This window comes from Anomaloglossus baeobatrachus, chromosome 4 (assembly GCF_048569485.1).
Source record: "Anomaloglossus baeobatrachus isolate aAnoBae1 chromosome 4, aAnoBae1.hap1, whole genome shotgun sequence".
In the NCBI taxonomy this organism is placed as follows: domain Eukaryota; kingdom Metazoa; phylum Chordata; class Amphibia; order Anura; family Aromobatidae; genus Anomaloglossus; species Anomaloglossus baeobatrachus.
Window position 1 is genome coordinate 164,420,573 of NC_134356.1, and position 21,029 is coordinate 164,441,601.

Consider the following 21,029-nt stretch of genomic DNA (forward strand, 5'->3'; position numbering starts at 1 on the left):
CAATCGATCGTACCCGCCCCCGTCCTTTTTGCGTCACGGGCAAATCGCTGCCCGTGTCGCACAAAGGTAGTAACCCCCGTCACACATACTTACCTCTCGTGCGACCTCGCTGTGGGCGGCGAACGTCCACTTCCTGGAGTGGGAGGGACGTTCGGCGTCACAGCGACGTCACACGGCCGCCGGCCAATGGAAGCGGAGGGGCGGAGATGAGCAGGATGTAAACATCCCGCCCACCTCCTTCCTTCCACATAGAGACGGCGGCGGCCGCGGGAGGCAGGTGAGCTGCTCATCGTTCCCGTGGTGTCACACGGAGCGACGTGTGCTACCACGGAAACGATGGTCAACTAAAGTAACCGATATTATGGAACCTAACGAGCAGTACCCGACTCACGATTTGTGAGCGATACTGCGTCGCTAGGAGGTGTCACACAGGCCGGCATCGCCAGCGATGCCGGATGTGCGTCACAAAAACCGTGACCCCGACGATCTATCGCACGATAGATTGCCTGGTGTAAAGCAGGCTTAAGTATCTTTTGAATATAGATTCCAATGCTGATTTTGAGGAATGGATGAACAGACTGGTCACGTAAAACTATTGCTGAACTACTCTGAGAGAGCTACATGCGTATACAATGAATTTGGGGAAGGGACGGGAAATCCTGTTGACAGATTCTATGTAAAAGAGGGCATAGAAAATTTTAAAAATTTTAAAATAAACTGTATCTTACCATTTCCCCCTTTCATACAAAAATAAATCGGTGTGGAAAAAAAAAATCACTAAATTAAAAAGTAATAACAGCAATAAAAAAATATTACTTCCAAAATGTGAAATTTTCCCTTTTGAATTATTGCCGAAAACTACCAACTCCATCCTTGTGAGGATAACGAATCTTCTAATGTATTTCTTTTAGAACATTATTTAATTTTGTTAATAGTCGAGCCATTAGAAACAGAAATAGCAACATTTATTGCAACCTTTGTCTTCCAGAAAGAACTGAACAATGAACTAACTGATAACCTGAATGATGAAAACTGGAAAGCTCTTCATGAGGAATTGAAAGAAGTTTTGGTAAATATAACTTTATTTACCATTAAAAACTGTGATACATTATATGTTCACAGCATTTTAAAACCTTTTATTGTGTTTATTTCCTAAACCAAATCTTTAAATGTAAAGTCTTGTTATTGGCATAATATCCTAACACTATAAAGATACATGTTTGTTTTTTTCACATGCACTTTACAGAAAGAAATTACTTGCGCAGCTTCCAATATCCTAGGCATTAGTGCACTGGTAAATATTTATGTTTTATTCAAATATTTGATAGCTACATAGTGAGCAAAAGAAAGATTGTACTACCATAATTTTGATGACTTGATACAAGGGATTTACAGATGCAACTACGTCAGTGTTCTTCAATAACTGCATTTATAAATGAGAAGGCAAATTAACAAATATGATTTTGCTAAAATTTATGTGGGTGTTATAGTCTGGAGTCAGTAAGGTCAGACCTTCATGACTACTTCCTTAAATCTTAGGAGCACAGCACTTATGAATGCTCTACCCTATCATTGAGATAACTAAGGGTGCTTTCACATCCAAAAAAAACGCAAACCGCATATGACCATATCCTGTGGATTGAATGTGCAACGCATGCAACTGCAATTGTTATTTTACCGGATCCTTCTACTTCTATTTGCCATGGATGCAGCGGGACACAGAATTTAATCGGCCGGCACTGGTGTCAGCTGATCGGGAATCAGCTGAACTACTGATCTCACAGCCCACAACACTGAAATTGATGCAGGTTAACAGCAGTCACTGCTTCCTGCCAATCACGTGTGACCATGTGTGGGCTGTGTGGTCAGGAGTTCAGCTGAGTTCAGATAAACTGAGGACTCCAGTGTCGGCCGATTACTTGCTCTGTGTCCCGCTGCATACATCGCACCGTGTGCGGGCTGTGAGGTCAGCTGAGTTCAGCCGACACTGGAGTCAGCTGAATTGTACTCAGCTGAAATCCTGGCCTCATAGCCAGCAAAACAAGTAATCAGATAAGCTGACTCCAGTGTCAGCCGATTACTTGTTCTGTGTCCCGCTGCATCCATTGCAGAGTGTGCGGGCTGTGAGGTCAGCTAAGTTCAGATCAGCTGACTCAAGTGCCATCCGAACTCAGCTGACCTTACAGCCCGCACACGCTGCGATCGATGCAGGGGGACACAGAACAAGTAATCGGCCAACACTGGAGTCAGCTGATCTAATTACTTGTTCTGCTGGCTCTGTGGTCAGGAGTAGGGATGAGTGAGCAGTAAAGTGCTTGAATGGTGAAGCACATGTCGATTTTCTTTTTTTTTTTAAATTCATTAAAAAAAAAAACAAAAAAAAACAAAAACCCCAAACCTATAACCCTAACCCTAGGGTTAGTGGTATAAAAAAATATGGGCTCCAGCTGCATTTTCTATTGCTAAGGGTAACCCAAGCAGCTATTGGCTGCTAACCCCCATTGCTTGGTGTTACCTTCACTGACAATGGGAAATGCAGGGAAGCCCTTTTTTTTAGTTTTCTACCCAAAAACTAAGAAAAAATTACGTGGGCTTCACCATATTTTTGTATGCTAGCCAGGTACAGCAGGCAGGTACAGGCTGCCCCCAACCCCCGGCTGCCTATTTGTACCTGGCTGGGAACCAAAAATTTGTAATTATTTCATAAATATCATGAAATAATTAAAAAAAAAAGTGTGGGCTTCGCCCAATTTTTTGACCAGCCAGGTACAACTAGACAGCTGGGGATTGGAATCCGCAGTGCAGGATGGCCCAAGCTTTTTGTGCTCCCTGCTGCAAATTGCAGTTCGCAGCCGTCCCATAAAATGGTGCTTCCATGGAAACGCCATCTTCTGGCGCTGTATCCAACTCCTCCAGCGGCCCTGGAGTAATGAGGGGTTAATACCAGCTTTGTTTTACCAGCTGATAAAAAGCCCGAGATTCTTAATGTCAGGCCAAGTTTGACCCAGCCATTAAGAATCTCCAATAAAGGGTTAAAAAAAAGACATCGCACAGAGAAAAAATACTTTATTAGAAATAAATACACAGACACACTTAGGGACTCCATCTTTATTACTCCCTCTCACTAGTGATGAGCGAGCATGCTTGTAACTACTCGGTACTCGCACGAGTATCGCTGTACTCGGGCTGCTCGGCGGGGACCGAGTAATCTCGCGATACTCGTGCTGTACTCGTGGTCTTCATTTCTGCATGTTGGCGCTCTTTTGAGAGCCAGCCCTCATGCAGGGATTGGCTGGCAGACCACTGCAATGCCACAGCCCTGTTAGTTGTGGAATTGCAGTGATTGGCCGGCCTGCACAGCGTGACCGAGCCTTTATACCGGCCGGCGCGCTGTGCTCTGCTCACAGCTATCCAGACAGTCAGTGCAGGGAGAGTGTCGCTGATTCAGGGAAAGCTTTGCGGCCCTTTATAGCTTTTTCAGTTGCAGGGCTGCAAACAGTGTGACCAAAAGTCCTTCTCAGCACTATTCTAGTTGTATACAGGCAGGCAGGGTATAGCCAGGTCGGAGTACAGTAGCAGAGTCCTTCTCAGGACTATTGTTGCTATATACAGGCAGGGTATAGCCAGGTCGGAATACAGGCTAGTGACCGGAAGAGTCCTTGTCAGGACTATTGTAGCAGTATACAGGCAGGCAGGCAGGCAGGCAGGGTATATAGCCATTCCTAGTGGTGACCGTATACCAGCCTTCATCATATCTGGGGCTGGTGTACACAGTCTAAAACAGTCCAGATAGTGTCAGACTTCTCAGTAATTGTCGCTCCTAAAAACCAGTTAGGTTCTTATTGCGTCCGTGCTTGCATTTAAAAACAGCACGTGTGTGTCTGTCGGTGGCAGCGTACAGGTGCGCGTTTTGCACAAACTATTATATAACACACAAGTCTAGTGTATAATACACGTCAGTCAGCAGTGTCTGATAGTGTCAGACTTCTCAGTAATTGTCGCTCCTAAAAACCAGTTAGGTTCTTATTGCGTCCGTGCTTGCATTTAAAAACAGCACGTGTGTGGCAGTCGGTGGCAGCGTACAGGTGCGCGTTTTGCACAAACTATTATATAACGCACAAGTCTAGTGTATAATACACGTCAGTCAGCAGTGTCTGATAGTGTCAGACTTCTCAGTAATTGTCGCTCCTAAAAACCAGTTAGGTTCTTATTGCGTCCGTGCTTGCATTTAAAAACAGCACGTGTGTGTCTGTCGGTGGCAGCGTACAGGTGCGCGTTTTGCACAAACTATTATATAACGCACAAGTCTAGTGTATAATACACGTCAGTCAGCAGTGTCTGATAGTGTCAGACTTCTCAGTAATTGTCGCTCCTAAAAACCAGTTAGGTTCTTATTGCGTCCGTGCTTGCATTTAAAAACAGCACGTGTGTGGCAGTCGGTGGCAGCGTACAGGTGCGCGTTTTGCACAAACTATTATATAACGCACAAGTCTAGTGTATAATACACGTCAGTCAGCAGTGTCTGATAGTGTCAGACTTCTCAGTAATTGTCGCTCCTAAAAACCAGTTAGGTTCTTATTGCGTCCGTGCTTGCATTTAAAAACAGCACGTGTGTGTCTGTCGGTGGCAGCGTACAGGTGCGCGTTTTGCACAAACTATTATATAACGCACAAGTCTAGTGTATAATACACGTCAGTCAGCAGTGTCTGATAGTGTCAGACTTCTCAGTAATTGTCGCTCCTAAAAACCAGTTAGGTTCTTATTGCGTCCGTGCTTGCATTTAAAAACAGCACGTGTGTGTCTGTCGGTGGCAGCGTACAGGTGCGCGTTTTGCACAAACTATTATATAACGCACAAGTCTAGTGTATAATACACGTCAGTCAGCAGTGTCTGATAGTGTCAGACTTCTCAGTAATTGTCGCTCCTAAAAACCAGTTAGGTTCTTATTGCGTCCGTGCTTGCATTTAAAAACAGCACGTGTGTGTCTGTCGGTGGCAGCGTACAGGTGCGCGTTTTGCACAAACTATTATATAACGCACAAGTCTAGTGTATAATACACGTCAGTCAGCAGTGTCTGATAGTGTCAGACTTCTCAGTAATTGTCGCTCCTAAAAACCAGTTAGGTTCTTATTGCGTCCGTGCTTGCATTTAAAAACAGCACGTGTGTGGCAGTCGGTGGCAGCGTACAGGTGCGCGTTTTGCACAAACTATTATATAACGCACAAGTCTAGTGTATAATACACGTCAGTCAGCAGTGTCTGATAGTGTCAGACTTCTCAGTAATTGTCGCTCCTAAAAACCAGTTAGGTTCTTATTGCGTCTGTGCTTGCATTTAAAAACAGCACGTGTGTGTCTGTCGGTGGCAGCGTACAGGTGCGCGTTTTGCACAAACTATTATATAACGCACAAGTCTAGTGTATAATACATGTCAGTCAGCAGTGTCTGATAGTGTCAGACTTCTCAGTAATTGTCGCTCCTAAAAACCAGTTAGGTTCTTATTGCGTCCGTGCTTGCATTTAAAAACAGCACGTGTGTGGCAGTCGGTGGCAGCGTACAGGTGCGCGTTTTGCACAAACTATTATATAACGCACAAGTCTAGTGTATAATACACGTCAGTCAGCAGTGTCTGATAGTGTCAGACTTCTCAGTAATTGTCGCTCCTAAAAACCAGTTAGGTTCTTATTGCGTCCGTGCTTGCATTTAAAAACAGCACGTGTGTGTCTGTCGGTGGCAGCGTACAGGTGCGCGTTTTGCACAAACTATTATATAACGCACAAGTCTAGTGTATAATACACGTCAGTCAGCAGTGTCTGATAGTGTCAGACTTCTCAGTAATTGTCGCTCCTAAAAACCAGTTAGGTTCTTATTGCGTCCGTGCTTGCATTTAAAAACAGCACGTGTGTGTCTGTCGGTGGCAGCGTACAGGTGCGCGTTTTGCTCAAACTATTATATAATGCACAAGTCTAGTGTATAATACACGTCAGTCAGCAGTGTCTGATAGTGTCAGACTTCTCAGTAATTGTCGCTCCTAAAAACCAGTTAGGTTCTTGTTGCGTCCGTGCTTGCATTTAAAAACAGCATGTGTGTGGCAGTCGGTGGCAGCGTCAGGCTCCATATTGTCCCTGGATAGAGACGTGCATGATGGCCTGTAAACATGAAGTGCCCATTGTAAGGAAGTGGGTCTATTGTAGTATAGCCCTTAGGCAGGGCAGCCAAAAATTTGGAGGCTCCACATTGTCCCTGGATAGAGATGTGCATGAGGGCCTCAAAACATTGTTCCCATTGCAAAGGAGCGGGTCTCCTGTCGTTGTAATGCCCATTCAGAAAGAATGGGCGAAAAAATTTACCACTGGGGGTATACCTGAAACAACGGCTTAACTATTGTAACGGTCACCATGATGGCGCATGAGGAGAAGGAGGAGCAGTCCAGCGATTAGCCAAAGTCCAGAAGTGTGTTACCATGGGTGAGTGGAGGTACATGGCAAATTCCCGTTACAAACTTTAAATTCCGCTGTAATTTGCTGTTGGTGTGTGTGGTGAAGTCTGGCCAAATCCAACCCTTGTTCATCTTGATCAGAGTCAGCCTGTCAGCATTTACAGTTGACAGGCGGGTGCGTTTATCTGTAATGATTCCACCTGCGGCACTAAAAACACGCTCTGACAAAACGCTAGCGGCAGGGCAGGCCAGGACTTCCAAGGCGTAGAGAGCCAATTCATGCCACGTGTCCAGCTTGGATACACATTAATTGTAAGGCACAGAGGAATGTCGGAGTACAGTTGTTTGATCTGCAAGGTACTCCTTGAGCATCTGGCCAAACTTAGGATTTCTTGTGGCACTACCCCTCACCTCAGGGGCTGTGGTATGTGAGGGGCTGAGAAAACTGTCCCACATCTTAAAGACTGTTCCCCTACCTCTGGCGGATTGGACTTGTGCCCCTCTCGGCTGTACGCCTTGGTTGTCCACTGATTCCTGACCTATGCCGCTAGCGTTTTGTGAGGGGAATGCTTTGCCTACTTCCGTGACTATGGCCTTCTGGAACTGCTGCATTTTGCCTGACCTCTCCGCCTCGGGAATAAGAGACATAAAGTTCTCCTTTTAGCGTGGGTCTAACAGTGTTACCAACCAGTAATGATTGTCGGCCAAGATGTTCTTAACGCGAGGTTCACGAGACAGGCTGCTTACCATAAAGTCAGCCATGTGTGCCAGACTCTTAACAGCCATCACTTCAGTATCCTGACCAACACGATGACTGAACACGCTGTCCTCCTCCTCCTCCTCCTCATCATCTACCCTGTCCTCTGGCCAGCCACGCTGAACCGAGGATATGACTGCATGTCATATCCTCAATTTGGCCAGAGAGTTGCTCCATGTCTTCATCCTCCTCCTCGTCATAGTCCTCCACTGCACGTTGTGATGAGACGAGGCTGGGCTGTGTGTTATCATCACCCACACCCACTACTGTTTCTTGCTCAAACTCATCGCGCTCCGCCTGCAATGCATCATGGTTGTTTTTTGAGCAGAGACCATTTTAGAAGGCAGAGAAGCGGTATGGTGACGCTAATAATGTCGTCATCGCCGCTCACCATCTTGGTGGAGTCCTCAAAGTTTTGGCGGATGGTGCATAGGTCGGACATCCATCTCCACTCCTCAGGTGTTATGTGTGGAGTTTGACCCATTTCCCGACGGCTTAGGTGATGCAGGTACTCAACAACTGCCCTCTTCTGCTCACATATCCTGACCAACTTGTGCAGAGTTGAATTCCAACGCGTGGGGACATCACACACCAGTCTGTGTGCCGGAAGATGCAAACGGCGTCTTAAGCTGGCAAGGCCGGCTGAAGCAGTAGGTGACTTTCGAAAATGTGCAGACAGGCGGCGAACTTTTACCAGCAGATCAGACAGCTCTGAGTATGACTTTAGAAACCGCTGAACCACGAGGTTGAGCACATGGGCCACGCATGGAACATGTGTCAGCTGGCCTCGCCTCAAAGCCGCCACCAGGTTCCGGCCATTGTCACACACGACCTTTCCTGGCTTTAGGTTCAGAGTTGTGAGCCAGTGATCTGCCTGCTGTTTCAGAGCTGTCCACACCTCTTCTGCATTGTGGGGTTTGTCACCTATGCAGATTAGCTTCAGCACAGCCTGTTGCCGCTTCGCCGAGGCAGTGCTGCAGTGCTTCTGTGTCGCCCTGGACAAGCCAGGGGCCACAGAGCACAACACTTAAACACCCCACACTCCCTGCAGGCATATCATAGTCAAAACACAAAATCCTTGTTGCCTTCCCCAGGGGCTGTTGTCCACACCAGGGTGTGGAGCCAGGTGGTTGGTCTCCACCCACCGAGGAGGAGGGAAAACACAGGCAGTGAGAGTTAAGCTAAGGAAGTGGAAGGAGGAAAGTAGTAGAGAGGAGAAAAGTGACAGCAAAGAGCCTGAAGTTGGTCCGGGTGTGTGGCCCGGACAGGACAGCAAGGTTGGCAGGATGTGGTGACCGTCTGCAGTGGAGGCCGATTGGAGTCTGCCGTAAGGACCGTGGACGGGTGGTGACCCGGCCGTACCGGACCGGTATACAAAGAGAAGCCAGCACCATTGGCAGAGGACTTTCGGATCCCGGCAAGGCTTGGTGTCGCCGTGAATTTGCCAAATCCGTTAGTGAAGGGAACCTCAGGGTTTCCAAACAGCCAAGTCCAGATAGAAGGCAACCGTACAACCGTGAAGGGGAGACACCGCCACCACCAAGGGCAACCGTCTCCCAGGGCCAGCGCCTGTGGGCAAAAGGGGCTCCTCCGGCCCATATCCAGGTCGGGGAGCGGGTTACCGTTGGGAAACCATCACTACCAACACTTAACTTAGGTGCAGGGAGAGACAGTCATCACTAACCTGCAGGGAGGAACAACCGCAGCCGTCCGAGTGACCCGTCCATCCAGCCACTTGTTTTACCGTGAACTGTGTCATCATCATTGGGCTGAGTGAGTACCTCCGTGCCGTGCAGCACAGCGCTGCCCCTGCGACCCTGCACCTCATCAGGCCCCGCAACCCGCCTGTCATCCATCTCTACCCCATCACCAGGCCCCGGGACAACCAACCCCCCTACCCACGGAGGGGAGAAATAACAACAAAGCTGCTCCCTGTCACAGGCTCCCGGGATCCCCGTCCAGAGCAGCGGTGGTGTCCACACAATCACCACAACCGTGGGTGGCGTCACGGACAATATCCCCAAAACCCAAACCACCCCTTTTCACTCACGGGCGAGTAGCGCCGCTCGAGTCTCCGGGATCCGGCCATCGCTCGAGCCAACGAGCAGCAGCAGCCGTAGAGCAGTGTCAGCCGGACCCGAGCAGTGGGAGAGCGCACCGTCCCCTCCTCCGCCCGCGACACTTCCAGCTTGGGACTGGTGTGGAGGGTAAAGTGGATCAGGATGCGCAGGAGGAGGAGGAGGCTGAGGAGCATGACATTCCGGAGCTGTAGAGTGTGTGTGAAACCCTGACTGAGGTAGGGCCTGCAAAACTTGGTGTGTGAAGGACGTGTTCCGTCCCTCACTCAGACTGGGTCCCAGCTTGCACAATATTAACCCAGTGTGACATCAACGAGATGTAGCGGCCTTGCCCACATGCACTTGTCCACGTGTCTGTGGTTAGGTGGACTTTGGCTGAAACAGCGTTGTTCAGGGCACGTGTGATGTTTTGTGACACGTGGTTATGCAATGCGGGGACGGCACACCGGGAGAAATAGTGGCGGCTGTGGACCGAGTAACGTGGGACAGCTGCCACCATCAGGTCGCGGAATGCTTCTGTCTCAACCAGCCTAAAAGGCAACATTTCCAGCGCAAGCAGTCGCGAAATGTTAGCATTTAGAACTGTGGCATGTGGGGTGTTGGCAGTGTATTTGCGCCTGCGTTCAAAGGTTTGCTGAATGGATAACTGAACGCTGCGCTGGGACAAGGACGTGCTTGATGATGGTGTTCTTTCTGCGTAGGCAACTGCAGGTGCAGGAGTGGAGGAGGCTTGTTCGCAGGCAGCATGGACAGGGGATTGGCTCGCATGCACAACCAGCGAAGACGTAGCAGTGACATCAGCAAGCACTGCTCCTCGACTCTGTTGTACTTCCCACAAAGTCGGGTGCTTGGCTGACATGTGCCTGATCATGCTGGTGGTGGTCAGGCTGCTAGTTTTGGTACCCCTGCTGATGCTGGCATGGCAGGTGTTGCAAATGGCCTTTTTAGAATCATCTGGAGCCAACTTAAAAAACTGCCAGTGTCAGAGTTCCGGGTTTTCCAGTTTTCTTTTGAAAGAGCTTGCCCTTTGTTAACATGGAGTTTTCTGTTCTGTTGCCCTACTTCCTGTCCATCTTTTTAAAAGCCGCCCCTAAAGCTTAGTCCAGTGCCTGAGTATACTGCTTCCTGTGTGCTCCTGCCCTGCTGCTTTTGGTTCCTGATTGTTATTCGGATCCTCTTGGAAAACAACCGACACCGACTCTGGACTTCATCTGGTATCATCTAGCTGTGCCCGGACTCCGTTTGCCGTCTTTGGTCGGCACTTCTGCCCGGTTCCTTCCGTTTAATACCACTCTGGACTCACATCACGTACGGACATTTTTGGACTTACCTATTGCCCTTTTGTGTCCCGGCTGCTGCGCATTTAGGGCTTCTGGGGTGATTGCCAGACAGTCCCTGTATAGGGGTTCGCTCTTGGTGGTCTCCCTGGGGGAGTCCGGTGCGCGGTCCCGGGAATTCCCTTTCGCTCCGTCCCTGGAAGGTATTTCCTGTATTTATGTTCTACTGTGTTTTTGTTCCGTTTATGTACATATTTGCTGGTTGCATATTATAAACGTCTTGCACCAAGAACTCGTCTCTGGTTGTCATTGCCCTAACGCAATCGAAATCCTCAATACATACAATAGTATTACAGCCAGACTCGGGAAGACCTAACATTTGTACAGGCACCTTGTGTCGTGTTGTTCCGGGGAACAGTTGCCTGACGTCTGCCTGGGGCCACCACTCTGCTTCTTACTGCCTGTTGGGATGCTACGCCTCCCTCCCCCTGTGCACTGCTGTCCTCGCTCTGCATATCCTCCTGCCAGGTTGGGTCAGTTACTGGATCATCCACCACGTCGTCTTCCTCTTCCGCACCCTGCTCCTCCTCCTGACTTCCTGACAATTGTGTCTCATCATCGTCCACCCCTTGTTGAGACACATTGTCAACTTCGTGAGAACGTGGCTGCTCAAATATTTGGGCATCTGTACATACAATCTCGTCATGGCCCACTTCAACAGGAGCTGGCGAGAGGCCAGAATTTGTGAATGGAAACGTGAACGAACAGCTCTTCCGAGTGTCCAAGTGTGGGATCAGTAATGTCCGTGGACGTGTACTCGGCCTGGTGGTAGGAAGGAGGATCAGGTTCTGAAATGTGCGGTGCAGTATCACGGCTACTGACACTTGACCGTGTGGAAGACAGAGTGTTTGTGGTGGTGCCAATCTGACTGGAAGCATTATCCGCTATCCAACTAACAACCTGTTGACACTGGTCTTGGTTCAAGAGCGGTGTACTGCTGCGGTCCCCAAGAATTTGGGACAGGACGCGCGAGCGACTAGATGTGGCCCTTTGTTGTGGCGAAATTAGAGCTTGCACACAACCTCGGTCTCTGCCTGCACCACCATCACGTCCACTTCCTTGTTCGTTGACAACGCCCTTGCGCATTTTGCAATGCTGTGCTGATGTGTATTCACTAGACTTGTGCGTTATATCCAAGTTTTTGCAAAACTCACACAAATGCAGCGGAAAGCTGCCACCAACAGGCACACACTTGCGGTTTTTAAATGCAAGCATGGAGGCACTAAGAACCTAACAGGTCTCTATCCAGGGACAACGTGGAGCCTCCCAATTTTTGGCTGCCCTGCCTAAGGGCTATACTACAATAGACCCACTTCCTTCCAATGGGCACTTCAGGTTTACAGGCCCTCATGCACGTCTCTATCCAGGGACAACGTGGAGCCTCCAAATTTTTGGCTGCCCTGCCTAAGGGCTATACTACAATAGACCCACTTCCTTACAATGGGCACTTCAGGTTTACAGGCCATCATGCACGTCTCTATCCAGGGACAATGTGGAGCCTCCCAATTTTTGGCTGCCCTGCCTAAGGGCTATACTATAATACACCCACTTCCTGACAATGGGCACTTCAGGTTTACAGGCCATCATGCACGTCTCTATCCAGGGACAATGTGGAGCCTCCCAATTTTTGGCTGCCCTGCCTAAGGGCTATACTACAATAGACCCACTTCCTTACAATGGGCACTTCAGGTTTACAGGCCATCATGCACGTCTCTATCCAGGGACAATGTGGAGCCTCCCAATTTTTGGCTGCCCTGCCTAAGGGCTATACTATAATACACCCACTTCCTGACAATGGACACTTAATGTTTTGAGGCCCTCATGCACGTCTCTACCCAGGGACAACGTGGAGCCTCCCAATTTTTGGCTGCCCTGCCTAAGGGCTATACTACAATAGACCCACTTCCTTACAATGGGCACTTCAGGTTTACAGGCCCTCATGCACGTCTGTATGCAGGGGCATTGGTGAACCTCACAATTTTGGACTGCCCTGGCAAAGGAAAATACTACAAAGACTCACTTCCTCAAAATGGGCACATTAGACTCAAGAGGCCTTCATGTACGTCTCTTCTCAGGGACATCGGAGTGCCACACAATGTTTTCACGTAAAATCTTTCATGTATTAATCTCAAAAAGTAACATACACCAGCTCTATCTCACTATTGGGTATGTGCCCTTAACATTTCCGCCATGAAAAATCATTTTGGGGTCATTTTGGAAGGTTTTCTGGTGAGTCCGTAAAAATGGCGTAAAACGCGGACAAAATTGTTCACAGCTGTGACTTTTCAGTGATAAATGCTTCAAGGGGTCTTCCCCATGCTGTTGCCATGTCATTTGAGCACTCTTCTGAGACTTTTGTGACATTTTTAGGGTTTCTCCATGCTGCCGGGGGGTCATTTCACAAAAATACTCGGGTCTCCCATAGGATAACATTGGGCTCGTTGCTCGGCCCGAGTACACGAGTATCTTGGGAGGCTCGGCCCGAGCTTCGAGCACCCGAGCTTTTTAGTACTCGCTCATCACTACCTCTCACCCCTCTATGATCCTGGTCTTCTGTCTTCTGTTACCGATCTAGCTCTGCTGTATCAGAAAACATGGGGGAGGAACTACTGTCTGGGCATGCTCAGTACAGAAAACTGGATCCTGCATATCAGAAGAGGTGACTTCTGGTACAGCAGGATCCGGCGCTCATTGAGCTACATTGCAGGTACCGCCACAATATGCAGGATCCGGCGAGATGCAATATTTTGACCGAGGTCAAAAATGCAACAAGTAGCGTTTTTGATACACAGTATAATACCGCAAAACACGGGATCCAGTGTAGCCGCACGCAACCGCATGTGATCACATATTGCCGCAATTCCATTACAAATGCATTGAAATGACAACGGATTTGTAAAGGATCCGGTTTTGCGGCAAAAAAAACCATTCATGCCGCATTTGAAAAAAACGTTGATATGAAAGCACCCTAAGCGGCTACAAAGTTCTCTCAATCGTGTCATTAATACTGAGCAGGAGAGACTGACCTGAGCTTGCTAGAGAAAGGCTCTTTGGTGCACAGAAAAATAAAACTATAACAAATAGATAACAAGTTGATTAGCAGAAGAGTCTCTGTCTCCCAGGAAAAAGGCAATCTGCATTGCCAGGGGTTGCTATGTCTGTGTGTCGCGGGCGGAGGAGGGAACGCTGCGCTCTCCCACTGCTCGGGCCCGGCTGCCGCTGCTGCTGCGGCTGCTGCTGCTGCTCGGTGGTGGCTCGAGCGGTGGGCCGGATCCCGGGGACTCGAGCGGCGCTCCTCGCCCGTGAGTGAAAGGGGGTGGTTTGGTTTAGGGATATTGTCCGTGACGCCACCCACGGTTGTGGTGATTGTGGTGACACCACCACTGCTCTGGACGGAGATCCCGGGAGCGGTGACACGGAGCAGCTTGGTTGTTAGTTCTCCCCTCCGTGGGTAGGGGGTTGGTTGTCCCGGGGCACGATAATGGGGTAGGTAGGGATGGATGACATGTGGGTTGCGGGGCCTGGTGAGGTGCAGGGTCGCAGGGGCAGCGCTGTGCCGCACGGCACGGTGGTACTCACTCAGCCCAATGATGAAGACACAGTTCTCGGTAAAACACACGGCTGGATGGACGGGTCCCACAGGCGGCTGTGGTTGTTTCTCCCTGCAGGTCGGTGGTGACTGCCTTTCCCTGCACCTATGTACTGTGTTAGTTCCGATGGGTTCCCACCGGTAACCCGCTCCCTGACTTGGATATGGGCCGGAGGAGCCCCTTTTGCCCGCAGGCGCTGGCCCTGGGAAACGGTTGCCCTTGGCAGTGGCAGTGTCTCCCTCAAACGGTTGGACTGTTGCCTTCTGTCGGGACTTGACTGTTTGGAAACCCAGGAGGTCCCCTTCACTAACGGATTTGGCAAATTCACGGCGACTCCTAGCCTTGCCGGGGTCCGAAAAGCCCCTGCCAGATGGTGCTGGCTTCTCTTTGCGTACCGGTCCGGTACGGCCGAGCTACCGCCTGTCCACGGTCCTTACGGTAGACTCCAATCGGCCACTCCTGCAGACGGTCACCACCGTCTGCCAACCTTGCTTCTCCTTCCGGGCCACACACCCGGACTCACTTCAGACTGCTCGCTTGCCACTTCACTACTGCTCTACTGCACTTGACTCCTCTCACTTCCTCCTCCAAAACTAAACTGACTGTTTTCCCTCCTCCAGGACGGTGAACTCCTCAGTGGGCAGAGACCAACCGCCTGGCTCCACCCCCTGGTGTGGACATCAGCCCCTGGAGGAAGGCAACAAGGGTTTTGTGTCTGACCTTGGTGTGCCTGCTGGGAGTGTGGGGTGTGTTGGTGTTGTTCTCTGTGGCCCCTGGCCTGTCCAGGGCGCCACATTCCCCCTTAGTTAAATGCAGACCGTCCACGGGCTGCCCGTCCATCACCGGTTTTATTTTCACCAACTGAAAAAAGATAAGAAACGGTAACAGACATACAATTATAATAACTTCTTCCCACATCGGGAGGCATATTCTTAAACGTTACTAACGGTTACGGCTTTCGCTCTCTCCCACCCAAGTAACCTGGCCCTGATGCTGCCCCTAAGCAAACAGGCAGCACCCCTTGACCCCAGTCCTGCACCAAGTTACCCGAGCGGGATCTGTCCTTCCCCTCCAGAGGATCGCCACCAGTTCCAGTGGTGGCTGGGCCCCAGCCTGCTCCACTGCGGGCCCTTCCTCCAATTTGGAGGCGGTCACGGTAGAAGCCACAACAAACATTATTTACAGGCCACAAGTTTGTAGTTGCCTTGCAAGTTCTCAGGCATGTTCATAAGTAGTTTCTTATGTAAAGTGGTGGAGGGGGTCCCAACGAGGACCAGTTGCCGGCAACGACTGGTTCTAATCAAGTTGTAGTAAATCAGGTGCAAATCAGATGACTTTCCATCAACTATTTACTGATCATTCAAACTGTACTTTTAACATGCACACACAATTCTCCCCCCCTCTAAATAGTAGTTTCCCTGTACCTAAGTGGGGGTCTACCTAGGTTGGAACGAGTGGACCTCCGGGGTCCGGTGTCAGTGGTGACAGGCAGCGGGAGAGAGGGAACAATCAGTTCCTCTTCCCTGTTATCGTGTGGGGCAGGCGGAGGCATAGGGGAGCTGGACACAGGTTCATCCCTGGGCACTGGCACTGGCTCATGGTTGATTTCTTCCATCACTTCTTCATCCACGGGTTGTGGGAACAGTATCACTGGAAGAATCACCGCGCCGTTCTGTGTAGGCCAGTCCACCGGGAAGTCACCCATCACGGTGTGGATTACCTCTTTTGCCTTCTCCGCCGGTGTAGGAGCCGGAACTTCAGCCGCTGCTCTCAATGCTGGTGGGCACCTCTTTAGATGGTCCCGGGAAACGGTGGCCAAAGTGCCCCCTTGGTCACGACTGATCTGGTAGGCCTTCCCATTTTCCCATCCTGTGGGCTGTATGACATATGGGGTTTGTTCCCATTGATCATCCAGCTTGTGGGTCCTTCTCTTCCGCTTCAGCACTACATCTCCAGGCTGGAAAGGGCCAGCAGACGCCTTCTGGTTGAAGCGCTGCTCCTGTTGTTCCCGACTCCGATTCAAGTTCTTCTCAACATATTCCTGAATCTGTCGGTACTGCACCCTCCACCGAGTTTCCCATTCAGCTGTCGAAGGGAGTGCTTCTGGGGCTTCCAATCCCATGTCCAGATCCACCGGTAGCCGGCCGGGGCGAGCCCTCATCAGGTATGCTGGGGTGCATTTCGTTGAGCTGGAAGGGATATTGTTGTACATATCCACCAAGTCAGGTAGCTTCTCTGGCCACAGGTTCCGCTCTTCTAGCGGCAACGTCTTGAGGAGGCCCAGGACCAGGTGGTTCATCTTTTCACACATGCCGTTGGTTTGGGCATGGTAAGGCGTGGTCCGGATCTTCTTGCAGCCGTACAGCTGACAAAATTCATGAAACACCTCCGCCTCAAAGGCCGGGCCTTGGTCAGTAAGCACCTTCTCAGGGTATCCATGGGGTCGGCAGAAATAAGCCTAGAATTCTCTAGCGGCGGTACGGCCAGTTAGGTCTTTGACTGGGACAACCACCATGAACCTTGAATAGTGGTCTACAATGGTTAGAGCGTAGGTGTACCCACTTCGGCTGGGGGTCAGCTTTACATGGCGACCAGCTCCAGCGATTGATGTGTAACGATCGGGTGTAGGGGCGCCTTCTGGCTGGCCTCGTCCTTCCTTCTCAGTGTGCAAGGGCCACACTCTCAGCACCAGGCCTCTACAGATTCCCGCATTCCACTCCAATAGAACCGCTCTCTCAACAACATCTCCAGTTTCTTCTATCCAAAGTGTCCAGCACCATCATGGTACGCTTGTAGGACGGTGGGTACATTAGCTTGGGGAATCACCAACTGGCGGATTTTCTCATGAGTCTTCGGGTTGATCAGCTCACGGTACAACTTTCCCTGGTGTAGGTACAGCCGGGTCCGTTCTCACCACAGACGTTGGGCTTCAGCTGGGGCGGCAGGGTCTATCCCAGCAGCGCCTTGCTCCACCAGGATCTTGACTAGGCGGACAGCGGGCGCCTGTTCTTGAGCTTCCTTCCACTCTTGACTGGGCATCGGGTCCAGGTTCACCAGTTGTTGGTGGACATGCACCTTCTCAGTTGGCGGCTGGTGAAATGCAGGCAACTAGATCTCCTCAAGGTCGTCATCCTCGCACCCTTCTTCCGACAAGTGGGGCATTCGAGAGAGTGCATCAGCATTAACGTTGGCCCGGCCGGCCCTGTATTTGATGGTGAAATCATAGTTGGCTAGCCTGGCCACCCACCGCTGTTCCAACGCGCCCAGCTTGGCTGTGTCCAGGTGGGTCAGCGGATTGTTGTCCATGAAAGCGGTGAATTTCGCTGCCGCTAGGTAATGGCGGAACCGCTTGGTGATAGCCCACACCAGCGCCAGGAGCTCAAGCTTGAAAGAGCTGTAGTTCTCAGGGTTCCTTTCAGTCGGTCGGAGCTTTCGGCTAGCATAAGCAATCACTTTTTCCTTCCCGTCTTGGACCTGGGATAGGACTGTCCCCAAGCCCACATTGCTGGCATCGGTTTAGAGGATGAATGGGTGGCTGTAATCCGGGTGCGCTAAGATCTCCTCTCCAGTCAAGGCCGCTTTCAGCTGGTGGAAGGATTCCTCATGCCTCTCTTCCCACACCAGTGGGGCTCCGAAGGGTCTACCATCTTTGGTCTGTCCTACGAGGAGGTCTTGCATGGGGGCAGCCATCTTCGTGTACTTCGTGTTGATGAAGCGACGGTAGTACCCTACCAGACCCAGAAACTGCCTTACTTCCTTCACTGTGGTTGGCCTCGGCCAGACTTGGATGGCAGTGATCTTCTCGGGGTCGGGGGCGACACCTTCTGCTCCCACCACATGCCCAAGGTACTGCACTCTGGGTTTCAGCAGATGACACTTGGAGGGCTTCAACTTCATCCCGTATTTGGCAAGGGACGCAAACACCTCGGCTAGGTGCTCCAGGTGGACTTCATATGTCTGTGAATACACAATCACATCATCCAGGTACAACAGGACGGTCTCGAAATTCAGATGCCCCAAACAGCATTCCATCAGCCGCTGGAAGGTACCAGGGGCGTTGCACAGCCCAAACGGCATACTGTTGAATTCACAGAATCACATAGGGGTGGTAAAGGCAGTTTTCTCTCGGTCTTCGGGCGCCACGGCCACTTGCCAATACCCGCTGGTGAGGTCCAGGGTAGAGAAGTAGTTCGCGGTTCTCAGCGCGGACAAGGACTCCTCAATACGGGGCAGAGGGTAAGCATCCTTATGCGTTATCTGGTTAATCTTCCGGTAATCCACACACATCCGCATAGTGCCATCCTTCTTCTTAACCAGCACCAACGGGGCGGCCCAGGGACTACAGCTGTCCCTGATAACCCCTGCCTCCCTCATGTTCCTCAACATGTCCTTGGCACATTGGTAGTGTGTAGGGGGAATAGGCCTGTACCTCTCTTTGATAGGGGGGTGTTCACCGGTGGGGATATTGTGTTGGACCCCTTTAATCTGCCCAAAGTCTAGGGGATGCTTGCTAAAAACTTGCTCATACTCCCGTACCACCCGGTATACCCCTTCTTTGTGATGTGTAGGGGTGTCATCAGTGCCTACGTGTAACTGTCGGTGCCACTCATCTAACTCCCCTTGGGGTGGGTGAGTGCTGGCAGTAGGTGGTGAGGTTGGGGGAACTGCCTCGCGGATCATGTGGGGATCCAGAGTGAGCAACTTGGCAAGTGTAGCGTACCGGGGAAGCCTGACTTCTTCCTCCCCACAGTTCAGCACCCTCACAGGTACTCTCCCCTTCTTTACATCTACCACTTCTCGGGCGGCCATTACTGTGGGCCAGTGCTCGGAGGGCATGGGCTCTATCATGGCAGGGTAGTCACGCCCCTGGGGCCCTACTGCTGCCCTACACCAAATCATCATCTCGCTCCTGGGAGGCACAACCAAAGGGGCAACATCCATCACTCTCACCCCACCAATCTCTCCTCCTGTCGAGTTCACATGCTGGCGGTACATCAAGGCTCGGATCTCACGCTGCACAGCTCTCTGTCGGCTCCCCGCCGCCGTGGCGGCCAGCTGCTGCAGTAGGGTCAGCACATCACTCATATAGTGCTCCATCACATTGGTTCCTAGCACTATCTTCGGGTTATGATCACTGGGTTCATTCATTATCACAATTATACCCTGGTGTTGCAGTTCAGCTCGCCCCATAGTCATGGCCACTTGTTTATATCCCACTTGGGTCAATGGGAGTCCATCAGCAGCAATCAGTGTTATACTGGCATCTGGGGGAGCCAGCTCGTCTGTTCCCCAATACCGTTGATACAATGTGTATGGTATGGTGGTTACCTGTGATCCACTGTCCAGGAGAGCCATCACCAGTATGCCGTCCACAGCCATGAGGATTATGGGCCGGGCCCCGATGTACCGGTCCCGCCAGTCTGGGGGGCCATGGGGTTCTACTCCTGAGGATTGGCCCGTGGCCCCAGGGGTTGCTCATTTAAACGGACACCGTCTGGAGTAGTGGCTGGGTTTGCTGCACCTGTAACAGATTGGGGGCCCATTCCGGGAGTCATTGGCCCTTCTCCGCTGCATCCAGGGGACGTCCTCCGGGCTGTCGGCGAGCTGCATCTTCACCGGTGCTGGGGTTCTGGTTGGAGGCTGGAGTGCGGCGAGGATCTTAGCGAGGTCCCCATCCATGCGGCGAACTTGGGCAGCGAGCTCTTCCATCGCCCCGCTCGGGGCTGCAGGCACTGGAGGTGCTGGTGGGGTAGGAGCCACCACGACGGGAGCATTCTCAACTGGCCACGGAGTTGGTTCAGGAGCTTCTAATGCGGGGAGTTGCAGAGCCTTGATGGCCCGTTCCTCTAATACGGCAAAGTCCGCGTCAGGGTGTTCTAGGGCCCACAGCCGAATCTGTTTACGGTTCTCTGAGGACCTCATCCCCTGCACAAACTGCTCACTTAACATCTTGTTACTGTCCCCACTGTTGATGGTGTCCACCCACTTCAGTGTGCGGAGTGCGGTTTGCAGGCGCAGGGCATAGTCCTGAATGCTATCTGCGGGCCGTTGTCGGCATTGATAGAACTGCATCCGCAACTCTGCCTCTGTACGGGTCTCAAAGGCAGTCTGCAGCTTTTCAAAGATGGTGGCTACAGAGGACCGGTCCCCCTCGGCCCAGGTCTCCGCCTCTTGCTCAGCCACGCCGGTTAGCTGCCCCAGCACTAGCGCTGCACGTTGCTTATCAGTCAGGGGGTACAGTTCCAGTAGCGGACTAAGCTTTTTCCGGAAAACCTGCAAAGCATCAGGTTTCCCATCGTACTGCGGTAGCCAGGCAGCTCCGGGCACATAGGGCAAAGAGAACGGCATCACCTGAGCGAGAGCTGGGGCCGCGGCGCCCCCCGCCAGCGCGGCCGGGACCTGGGCAGGCCCATTCCCATCTACGGGTGCTCCCACGGCTGCGTCCGCCGCTCCTCCAGCGGCTCCGTCGGGCGCAGACATCTTGTTTCCGTCCCCCTTAGCCTCTTTGCGGCTCCTCCTCTACAGGGGCGGGGTTTTGGCCTTCGTGCCTCTACTACTCGAGGAGACGCTCGAGCGGGAATTCTTTGCGCCCAAGATGGCGGCTTTTCAATTTCTCCGGCCGGACACCTCCAGCGGTCACACAAGGCGCACTTCCACCAGTCGGTAGAACGGTAGGATCCTGTTCGTGACGCCAAGTTGTCGCGGGCGGAGGAGGGGACGCTGCGCTCTCCCACTGCTCGGGTCCGGCTGCCGCTGCTGCTGCTGCTGCTCGGTGGTGGCTCGAGCGGTGGGCCGGATCCCGGGGACTCGAGCGGCGCTCCTCACCCGTGA

At 51.5% G+C, this 21,029-nt stretch overlaps 1 protein-coding gene across 1 annotated transcript in view; it reads left to right on the forward strand.

The window, feature by feature from the left end:
• Positions 1–21,029, forward strand: part of LOC142302343 (ranaspumin-like) — a 190,348-nt gene that overhangs the window by 325 nt on the left and 168,994 nt on the right. The window contains exons 2-3 of the mRNA XM_075343404.1: positions 936–1,069; positions 1,247–1,294. Coding sequence (XP_075199519.1) covers positions 936–1,069; positions 1,247–1,294 — 182 coding nt within the window. The remainder of the gene's footprint in view (positions 1–935; positions 1,070–1,246; positions 1,295–21,029) is intronic.